This window comes from Henckelia pumila, chromosome 1 (assembly GCF_033568475.1).
Source record: "Henckelia pumila isolate YLH828 chromosome 1, ASM3356847v2, whole genome shotgun sequence".
Classification (NCBI taxonomy): Eukaryota; Viridiplantae; Streptophyta; class Magnoliopsida; order Lamiales; family Gesneriaceae; genus Henckelia; species Henckelia pumila.
In genome coordinates this window covers 99,322,812-99,333,275 of record NC_133120.1, presented here as the reverse complement: position 1 = coordinate 99,333,275, position 10,464 = coordinate 99,322,812, and the positions used below count along the sequence as shown (strand labels likewise).

Genomic DNA, 10,464 nt, shown 5'->3' with positions numbered 1-10,464 from the left:
TAAATGCAACATATAAACATGTATACTCGCTGGCAATCTCAGTCAATGTGTACGTACCTCTAGGCTAGTTCAAGTATAAAAGGATCCTAGGTTCCAAGCCTATATTCAAAAGTTCACCGTATCACTACATAAATTCGATAAGCCTTAACTAAGCTAATAAGTACTCCCAAAACTTAAATAGATTCCCGGACCATACCTTCGTCCGTAGTTAGCCCTTTGGAGTCGCTAGTCCTGAATGACTATAACCTCACCGTGGTTATTTCAGAACCTCAATATTAACCGATAGGGCCCTCAAGTGTATATCTCACACTATATAACTGAAGAAGGAAGCTCGGGAATTCGTATTTCAAAACTGAAGCAAATGAGCCCTATTTATAGCCAAAATCTCGGCAACGATCGGAACCACCGATCTCGGGATCAGAGCTTCCGATTCCAGCTCATTCTGTGCATGTCCGGCACGTCGGGATCGGAACCACCGTTCCGGGATCGGAACTTCCGATCGAACCCCCGATCAACACTTGTCAAAACTCACGGCTGAGTCATCGAGCATTGCTGGCTGGCTGAGATCGGAACCTCCGTTCCTGATCGGAACGTCCGATCTCCGTGCATCCGATCTGCTTCCGAAGTGGTCAGGATCGGAGCTTCCGAACTGGGATCGGAGCTTCCGATCTGGCCCAAAGTCAAAAGCCCAAATTCCTCTTCCGAAGTCCAATAACACTCCGAAATAGATCAATTACCAACCCTTAATCATGTTTAACATATTATTATCTTAAAATGGGTTCCGGGTTACTACATGAATTCCATGTGGATAGAGGCAAGTTAATGCACTACAAGAATTCTTACCTTTTGCGACGCATGACACGGGCCACGTCGCCAAATGTTATCTTTTGGTGACGCACGTCCTACGCCGTGTCGCTAAAATTGTACGTTCCCCGACTGTCATAATTGTACGTTCCCCGACTGTCATAAATGTGTCGCCATATGAAAGATTTTGTCGACGCAACTATTACTTGCGTCGCTGTATGAAACCATTTCGCGACGCACACAAAAAACACGTCGCTGAAACGAAGCGGGAAATTTTCCCACCCCCGCGCTCCATCATTTGGCAACATGACTCAATCATTTGGCAACACAACTCAGGTATGCGTCGAAAAAAGACAAAGCGGACGCGTCGCCAAAGACATATAACATTCCACGACGCATTCCAAGCGTCGCCAAAAAGCTTTTAAAAAAAACCAAAATTAATTTCACTTTCCTTATTCCATTAATAAGGAACAAATCTCCGGTCTAGATTTCGAATTATGTGTGTTGAAAACAAATTGATTGGAAAGATCAAATTTTAATTATATTATTGATTTTGTTTTATTTTTATATAGATTATACATATTACATAAAATAATATTTTGAAATTATGTATCATTTTTGTAATTTTTAGTGGAATAATTTTATTTAATTCACTTTTGTTATGTAAACGTATATTAAATTTTGGTGATTACATAAGATATGTACACAAGCAAATCATAATGAAATATGAGCATACAAATCATATGAAAAGGACTTATAATAAAACAAACATTTCATAAAATTTAATTGATCCAAAAACCAATAGACCTGATAAGAAAACTTAATTAATTTGATCTACATAAAGAATTTGATCATACAATTTCAAGTCTATTAAAAATTATTGATAACGTACTCTATCTAAAATTGTTCTTAATATAGAGTGCTTTTTTAGACTAAGTTGCTAAAAGTTGTATTCGAGAGTCGATTGAATTCGTTTTGTACAAGGAGTATTATAAATCAAAGTCTTCCAATCAAAATTCTTTAAGAAACAAAAGGAGGAGAAAATATAAATAAGTTTAGTAAATCAACTCAACTTTGCATTCCAAAATATTTTTCAGCAATGATCAGATCAGTTATTACATCAACTTATTTGTTAAGAAAAATTATATAATCGAGCTGATAATTCGTTTTAATTGTCAGAAAGCTCCAATAAAATTTTAAACTTACTCATGCTTTGATTACTAATTTAAGCAATTGTCCAAACCATATAAACTAAGTCGAAAAATAAAAATTGTTTTAATATTAAACCATACTGAATTAATTCATAAAACTGAAAATCGAGTACCAAAATCAAGTTGAGTTAAACTGAATCGAATCATTCGGTGAACATTCCTACCTCCCATGAGACGTTATCACAGATCTATATCTTTATGACAGGTCTATATAGCTCAAATCTATAAATAATAAAAATATTGTTTCATGAATCAAAAAATATATATCACATAAAATTGACAATGAGATCATCAAAAAAGATTATTTTTGTCCAACTATTTTTTGTTAAAAAAATTAATATTTAAATACGTTTATTTCATTATTACTTTGAACGTAAATTTGAGTTTGTGTCAAATAAATGTTACGCTTTTGTAACTTAATTTTCCGTTTTTTAATTAATTAATTATAATATAATAATAATAATAATAATAATAATAATAATAATAATAATAATAATAATAATAAACTCTAATTTTTTATTATGTTTATACTATTATTTATTTTAAATATTATATATCTAAATAATTATAATTATTGTATATAATCGTGTAAAATTTCATTCTCCCACCAAAACAGTCTCCCACTCCTCTCCCCCGCCCCCATAAAATCCCCAAAAAATCATCGAAAATATTTTTACCCCGCATAAATCCCAAATCGTCGGCGTCACGTGAGAAATCTTCAGAGAGCTGCTGTTAATTGGAAGAGGCAAGGTCGGGAAGGTCAAAATTTCATTGCAACCGATACAAATCCCGTGATTCTTCAGGTTAGGTGATAAACGTCATATTGTTGTTAAGCGGTACGGTATGATTTCAAGACTCGATTTAATGATCAGTTTGTTGTTTTTTCACGATTTAATTAACTAGACACTGATTGAACATATTTTTGGTGTGATCCATGTCCTTTTTTTAATGAATCTTTTGATAATAGGAAATAGTTCAATGATTTGCGGGTTCAGTTATTGTGAAATTTGATTTACCTTCATTTCATTCAGAATTTAATGTTGTGTTTTTATGGATAATATTCTTGATTTTCCTTCGATTGTGTTATGTATGTTTACTAGCTACAAATGGATTATATTTAATCTGAGGTTTTGGGCACCCTGTAACTCTTCTGTTTAACTCTTTATATTATTTCTTGTTATTCTAGTCATTGAATAACTCTTTCAATTTTCATTAGTGCACTTATCACGTTGCCAAATTGCATTTCCTTGGTGTTTTGGTATTCTTTTTGGTTTTTTAGTTGCAATTTTACACAAATTTTTTTCTACTGCCGTAAAATTAAATTTTTTTAGTTCTTGCTAATTATTAGATTCATATTCTATGTTTGAAATGTTATTTTGTTTTTCCTTATTCTTATCAGGTTAGTTTGTAATTTTGTTTGTGGTTTTTTAAAAATGTTAACGGATCATTTTTTAAAAGTTGACAATTTTTTCTTGAGTTAGTCATATTCAGCAAGACAGTAATGTATGTAATTGGTTGATTTCATAGCATCTAATCTAATGAAATTCAATGTATATGTTTGTTTGCTCTAGTTTTACAAAATGACAATCGACAAAAGTTGGATGAGTGTGACAAATCGAATCTCTCTCGAATATAAAACTGGTGTTCGGATGTTTGTAACACGAGCTATGGAGTACGCCAATGAAGAAGGAAAAATAAGTTGTCCATGTAACAATTGTTTGAATCATCTGCTTCAGCCATTGGGCTTAGTAGAGATACACCTAATAAAATATGGGATACAACAGTCGTACAAAGTGTGGGACTACCATGGTGAGCAATATGAACATCCACCAACAAAGCATGAGGTTTTATCTGATACTGGTGACCAAGATGAAATGATAGACATTTTTGCTGATTTGACTGAACCAGTAGAGATAGGAGAATCCAGTGAGTCGGTTCAACATCAAGGTTTTCAAACTGAAAATTTTGATGATATGTTGAAGGAAATTGAGAAAGAATTGTATCCGGGATGTGTAAATTTCTCTGCGCTTAATTTTTTGGTAAAATTAATGCATGTGAAAGTAATGAACAAATGAAGTAACAAATCTTTTGATATATTACTTAAGTTATTGAAGCAGGCATTTTCTCAAGCATTATTACCTTCTTCACACTATGAGGCTAAGAGAAAGCTAAGTGAATTGGGATTGGGGTATGAGTCAATCCATGTTTGTGAAAATGATTGTGTTCTTTTTTGGAAAGAGAATGTTGGGCTGCAGAATTGTCCTGTGTGTGGCTTGAGTAGATGGGTTGACAAAAATACTAATACTAAAGGGAAAAAAATACCAAAAAAGGTGATGCGCTACTTTCCCTTGACTCCTAGATTAAAGCGATTGTATAGTTCTAGACACACTGCAAGAGATATGAGGTGGCATGATGCTGAGAGGCTAAAAGATGATGGTGTTTTAAGGCATCCTGCGGATGGTTCTGCTTGGAATATGTTTGATGAGAAATTTCCAGCATTTTCCATGGATCCTAGAAATGTGCGTCTTGGTTTGGCAACAGATGGTTTTAATCCATTTGGTAACATGAGTACGACTTACAGCATGTGGCCTGTTATGGTTGTTCCGTATAACATGCCACCTTGGAAGTGTATGCAGTCTGAAAATATGATGTTGTCTTTATTAATTCCTGGACCAACATCTCCTGGAAAAGACATGGATGTTTTCCTTCAACCACTAATTGAAGAGTTGAAAAGATTATGGGAAGGCGTGAATACTCGAGATGCAGTGACTAATGATACTTTCTTAATGCGTGCAGCGGTTTTATGGACCATCAATGATTATCCTGCGTATGCTTTAATGTCTGGATGGAGTACAAAAGGGTATAAAACATGTCCAACTTGTAACGAAGAAACTCCTTCAAAAGGCATAAGGAGTAAGATAGCTTACATTGGGCATAGACGTTTTCTTCCTTTAAATGATCCAATGAGGCGAAACAAACAATTTGATGGTAAAGTGGAACCAAGATCTCCTCCTAGAGAATTAAATGCCGAAGATATATTAGCTCAGTTAGAACATGTCCATGTTGGTCTTCCTGGAAAACATAAACAATATGGAGGTGTAAAGCGCAAACGTTCAGCTATCGAGCTTAACTGGTCGAAAAAAAGCATATTTTTCCAGCTTGAATACTGGAAACACTTACCACTTCGACATAACTTAGATGTAATGCATATCGAGAAGAATGTGTGTGATAGTATTCTTGGCACCTTGTTGAACATTGAAGGGAAATCAAAAGACACAGAAAAGGCGAGACTAGATCTTCAGGACATGGGGATCAGAAAAGAGTTGCATCTCTACAAAGATGGAAATAAATGGAAGAAGCCACCGGCAACATATACATTAAGTACTGAAGAGAAACGCCTATTTTGTCAATTTATCAAATCGGTGAAGTTTCCGGATGGTTTTGCTGCCAACTTATCAAAAAATGTCAATGAAGCCACTTGTAAAATTTTGGGATTCAAGTCTCATGACTGTCATGTTTTGCTCCAGCGTTTATTGCCAGCAAGAATCAGGCCTTTCTTAAAGAAAGAAGTGCGTGAAACTATCATTGAATTGTGTAACTTCTTCCAACAAATATGTGCCAAGACTTTGAACGTCAGTGATCTTAAATTGTTGGAGAAAAATGTTGTGCTTATTTTATGCAAGTTGGAAAGAATATTCCCTCCAGCGTTCTTTGATATTATGGTTCACTTGATTCTTCATTTACCACAAGAGGCAATAATGGGTGGTCCTGTGCATTTTAGATGGATGTATAGCAGTGAGCGATCTATGGGTATCTACAAACAATATGTTACCAATAGAGCGCGTCCAGAGGGGTCTATTGCTGAAGCTTACATTGTTAATGAGGTTTTAACCTTTTGCTCGATGTATTTTCGAGATATCGAAACTCGATATAATCGACCGGAAAGGAATGATGATAGGGTGAACACTTGCCCTTCTCGAGTTCTTTCTGTATTCAAGCATGTTGGTCGACCCTTGGGCAAGAAAGAGGTTAAAGTTCTTGAACCTTCTTTACGAAGGAAGGCAGAGTGGTATGTGCTAAATAATTGTCAAGAAGTTGAAAAATATCTCGAGTAAGTAATCTATAACTCTTTCAATTTTTGCCTTGATCTAAATGCATATTAATAATTAATAATATTATTTTAAATATCGTGTAGATAATAATAATAATAATAATAATAATAATAATAATAATAATAATAATAATAATAATAGTAATGTCGATGATGATGATAATGATAATGTGTTTTAAATATCATATAGGGAGCATCGAAATATTCTATTAGCTCGGAGAGTGCGGAATGTGGAACAACAACAAGAAATTGAATTTCCCATGTGGTTTAAGGATAAGGTAAGTAAAAAGACATGTTCAAGTCAATACAATAAATTGTCCAATACTAAATAATATTATATTACATTTTAATTGAGTCATTTCAAATAAAATGAAATCTCCAAACATTTTTCAGGTTAATGAAATGCGAGCAATTGGGTCATATGAGGCTACAGATGAATTGTATGGCATTAGCTAATAGATCCAATTTTAGTGTGTACTCGTACTCCGGTGCTATTATCAATGGCGTTAAGTTTCTCGTGGAACAACGAGATGTGAGACGAACCACAAAAAATAGCGGTATTCTTGTACCCGGTGTAGGAGGTCAAAATTTCTATGGCGTCCTTCAAGAAGTTATAGAGTTGTGTTATTTAAAAGACTGCACTGTGTTGGTATTCAAGTGCAAATGGTTTGACACCGATCCTAGGAAGAGAAGAATTCAAGTAGATAAAATATTCACAAGCATCTACACTGGGGCAGAATGGTACAAGAATGATCCATTTATACTTGCATCACAGGCAAAATCAGTTATTATTTGAATGATATCAAGAATGGCTCACTGTGGAAATTGGTGCATGCTTATACCCCACGTAATCTGTGGGATTACCCAAATGTTGAAGTTGAAAATGATGTTGACACAATTAGTAGTGATGCTCACGTAGTGCAAAAAATCAATTCTCAATCATTGCAATTGGTGGTTGAATTACCAGAGTTAGATAATGCCAGCTTCCATCGTGAAGATGTTGAACCAACTGAGGTTGTGAATATCGATAATTTGTTGCACAATATAGATGATTTTGTAGTTGATGATGATGATTTTGAGGATGACACAATAGAAGAATACGATGAAGAAGATGATGTTACTGTTGAAATTGACGAAGATGATAATATTGAAATTGAAAATAATGACTCAACATCAGAAGAAATAAGAAATATCTTTTTCAAATTAATGTTGGTTTATTTATTCTTTATGTTATTGTACATTTATTACATGATTTCTGAATTCATTGTTTTATTCATATAATTATTTTTCCATGTTTTTTTTTACAGGATGTCTAGTTCGAAGGCTAGTGATTCTGCTACTAGAGAGGGTGGATCAGGCGGGGATGGAGGAGGCAGACAAACAATATGGAGACGACAATCTTGCAGTAAAGTTCTCGAGAAGGCATTGAGAAAGCGAAAACATGATAAATTGGAGGTCAATTTTGAAGAGCATACAGGAGGAAGTATTGGAGAAATTGGAAATGGTTTAATAACTTGATACCTCAAATAGTTCGAGATACTATTTCTCCTCGTATTACGGCTTGGGAGGATGTCGCTATGGTTGAAAGACAGCTCATATTTGATCGTCTTGACGTAAGTTTGGAATATTACTTTACCTTATTTATATTAATATATAATATATTTTCAAATATATATATGTATATAATGAGTTTGTTTTCCTTTAAGAACAAATTTATATATCCAAAAATAAATGTGGTGAAGGGGGAGGTGGAGCGGCTCGCCATGAGAGCAATTAGAGAACGAAGATGTAAGATGAGGAGGCATTGGAAGCAACTCAATGGGTTGCAAAATAAAGATGCACCAAAGAGGAAGCCGTACAATGGAGTAAACCAAGATGATTGGAATTTTCTTTGTGATTATTTTGGAAACAAAGAACAAATGGTTGGTAGTAAATAGATTAGTGGACATATATTTTAGGATCAATTTAATTAAAATTATTCTTTATTTTTGTAGAAAAAATCCGAAAAGAATACAAGTAATCGGTTTTGTAGGCCACTTGAGGGCGCTCATGGATCGAAGACTTTGGTTCAACATTATCATGCTAGTGTAAGTTTTATTATAAAATATTATTTATTTTTACATTTTATATGATAAATTTTTTTATTTTTAAGGCCAATCCTGCGACTGGAGAGCTCCCAAGCGCCATCGACACCTTTGAGCAATTTTTTCACAAAGGAGGACAATGGAAGAATGATTGGGCTGCACAAAAAACATGTAAGTATCTTTTACTATTTGTTGAGGGAGCCATAAAGATTGATTATTTTGATGTGTAGTGACATATCTTGAGTCTTCAAAGATCATATTTGAGTTTGTTATTGAATTCTCATTATAAGTCGTTGACACATCTCAAATGTGTATTGATGGTGAATTTTTTCATGATTCAATAGGTTGTGAAGTGTATATATAATATTAAATGTATTAAAATTTTCATATGACATTTAGATTGATTGCATTATTATTGGTGCTTCTTTGTTTGATAAAATGTCTCCTTCCTTCGAATAGTTGGTGTAGTTTATGCTATTTTCTTTTTTGGCATGGTCAAGCTTCTTTGATTGGATTAGAAAAAATAATGGAATGAGACCCGTTGTGAATAATTGTTGATCTTATATGTCGAAATACTTTATTGATTAGTTTAGGAGCATATTTTCTTTTCTTCCCTTTTTAGTAATGGTGGTGATCATCATAATTATTGTTTATGATTATAATTATTATTCATATGTGATTTTTATGAAGTTTAATATGAACTTGTGCATATGGTGATTATCACATATGGGCCATAGTGAAAAAATGGTTTATGTTATCTAAAAAATTACGTTCCTTTCTTCACCAATCGGTTTCGCGCAAAGGTTCGTGGATCTGTCTAAAAAATTACGTTCCTTTCTTCCTCTATTTATTTTTCTCAGATCGTGGTATAGAATCTTCTCTTCTCAATGCATCAACTTTTCCATAACACTTTAGAATCAACAAAGGTAAGCGCTTTGAATGCTTTAAATTATGTATGATCTGATTTATGTTTTTCAAAATAGTTATAACTATTTTTGTGGAAAAAACGTTTTCCATGCAGATTTTGCATTTCTATTGCAAAGATTCAAAACAAGTTGTCTGCAAATGAATTTTCTTTGTATTATAAAAATAGAGAAAGTGAGTCTAGGTGATCGAGAACTCAGATTTTAATTTTCTTTCCTATTTGACAATTATATTACAAATAGGAGAAGTGGAAGGTATTATTTTGGTTAATGAGATTTTGTGCACCTTATTTCTTAATATTCATATCTAGTAAATGAACGTAAAAGAATTTATAAAAAGCTGAGAATGTTTACATACTAATAATGTATTTTATTTTTAAGGCTGAAATGGTGGAAGTTCGATCGACTCAGCCAGAAGGTGAAGCATCCGACTCTACTGTCAATAATGTGCATCAGCCCAAAGATGTTGATATCATGACACAAGTTTTAGGCTCACGTTCTCGTTACGTCAAGGGTTTAGGTCCACTACCTAAACTATCTATTGTAGGTGGTCCTAGAGCCACAAACATGAACTTAAAGCATAATCATGGTGGTGAAAAGATTATGGCTATGCAACAAATGATCGATGAGCAAAAGCAGATTATAGATGAGCAGCAACAAACTATAGGTAAACATGAACAGATCATTCCTGGTTTCTACTTGATCTCCTCCACCACTTCCTTCTCGTATGACATAAACTATGTAGTTTCGTTTTTTTTTCAACATTATCTAATTAGTGTTTGACTTTCAATGTGTTGAGACATTATTTGAATTGTTTGTTTATTTTTGGAAAATATTGTCGGTTGAATACTGAATTCCACATTTATTAAATTTGTTTTGATTATATTTAATTGTGTTTAGTCAAGTTATTTGATATTCGTATTTTGTAGGAAAAAAACATTAATGACATTTTGATGATGCTTTTATAGTTTCGAAAAATAAAAATAAAAAAATATAAAAATTAGAAATGTTCGAACTATGTCGCCAAATGTCTAATATATTTGGCGACGAGATTTTTGCGTCGACAAATAATTATAATAATTTCCAAAAAATGAATTGAAAAATTTATTTAACGACGAAAGAATGACGTCGCCAAAAGATACTATATTTTTGGCGACGAGATTTTCACGTCACCAAATAATTATTGTAATTTTTTAGATTGAATTCGAAATAACATTTCACGACGAAGTTAAGGCGTCGCCAAAGGATAATACCTTTTGGCGACGCCTTTCACTAACATCGCGGAATGTGTATATATTTGGCGACGCTTATGTCACCGCGTCGCCAAAGAG

General features: G+C 33.5%; 2 protein-coding genes across 8 annotated transcripts; both read left to right on the top strand.

The window, feature by feature from the left end:
- Positions 1–2,631: 2,631 nt before the first annotated feature.
- On the top strand, positions 2,632–8,048 carry LOC140888428 (uncharacterized). Of its 5 annotated transcripts, XM_073296109.1 has the most exons (4): positions 3,833–6,126; positions 6,317–6,404; positions 6,520–6,867; positions 7,434–7,572. In XM_073296109.1, exons 1-3 carry the CDS (start codon positions 4,349–4,351, stop codon positions 6,580–6,582), a joined length of 1,929 nt encoding a protein of 642 aa, XP_073152210.1. In that variant the 5' UTR covers positions 3,833–4,348; the 3' UTR covers positions 6,583–6,867; positions 7,434–7,572. The 5 variants fall into 5 exon arrangements, 3 of the variants coding, with proteins under 3 accessions (XP_073152210.1, XP_073152206.1, XP_073152217.1); XR_012152093.1 differs by lacking the exons at positions 3,833–6,126; positions 6,317–6,404; positions 6,520–6,867 and adding exons at positions 2,632–2,818; positions 3,587–3,824 and having other exon boundaries at positions 7,434–7,540; XM_073296105.1 differs by lacking the exons at positions 6,317–6,404; positions 6,520–6,867 and adding an exon at positions 7,869–8,048 and having other exon boundaries at positions 7,434–7,739.
- On the top strand, positions 7,870–10,016 carry LOC140888446 (uncharacterized). Of its 3 annotated transcripts, XM_073296136.1 has the most exons (5): positions 7,890–8,048; positions 8,121–8,213; positions 8,279–8,381; positions 9,071–9,136; positions 9,515–10,016. In XM_073296136.1, exons 1-4 carry the CDS (start codon positions 7,890–7,892, stop codon positions 9,115–9,117), a joined length of 402 nt encoding a protein of 133 aa, XP_073152237.1. In that variant the 3' UTR covers positions 9,118–9,136; positions 9,515–10,016. The 3 variants fall into 3 exon arrangements, with proteins under 3 accessions (XP_073152239.1, XP_073152237.1, XP_073152233.1); XM_073296138.1 differs by lacking the exon at positions 9,071–9,136 and having other exon boundaries at positions 7,870–8,048; XM_073296132.1 differs by having other exon boundaries at positions 9,071–10,016.
- The last annotated feature ends 448 nt before the right edge of the window (positions 10,017–10,464 follow it).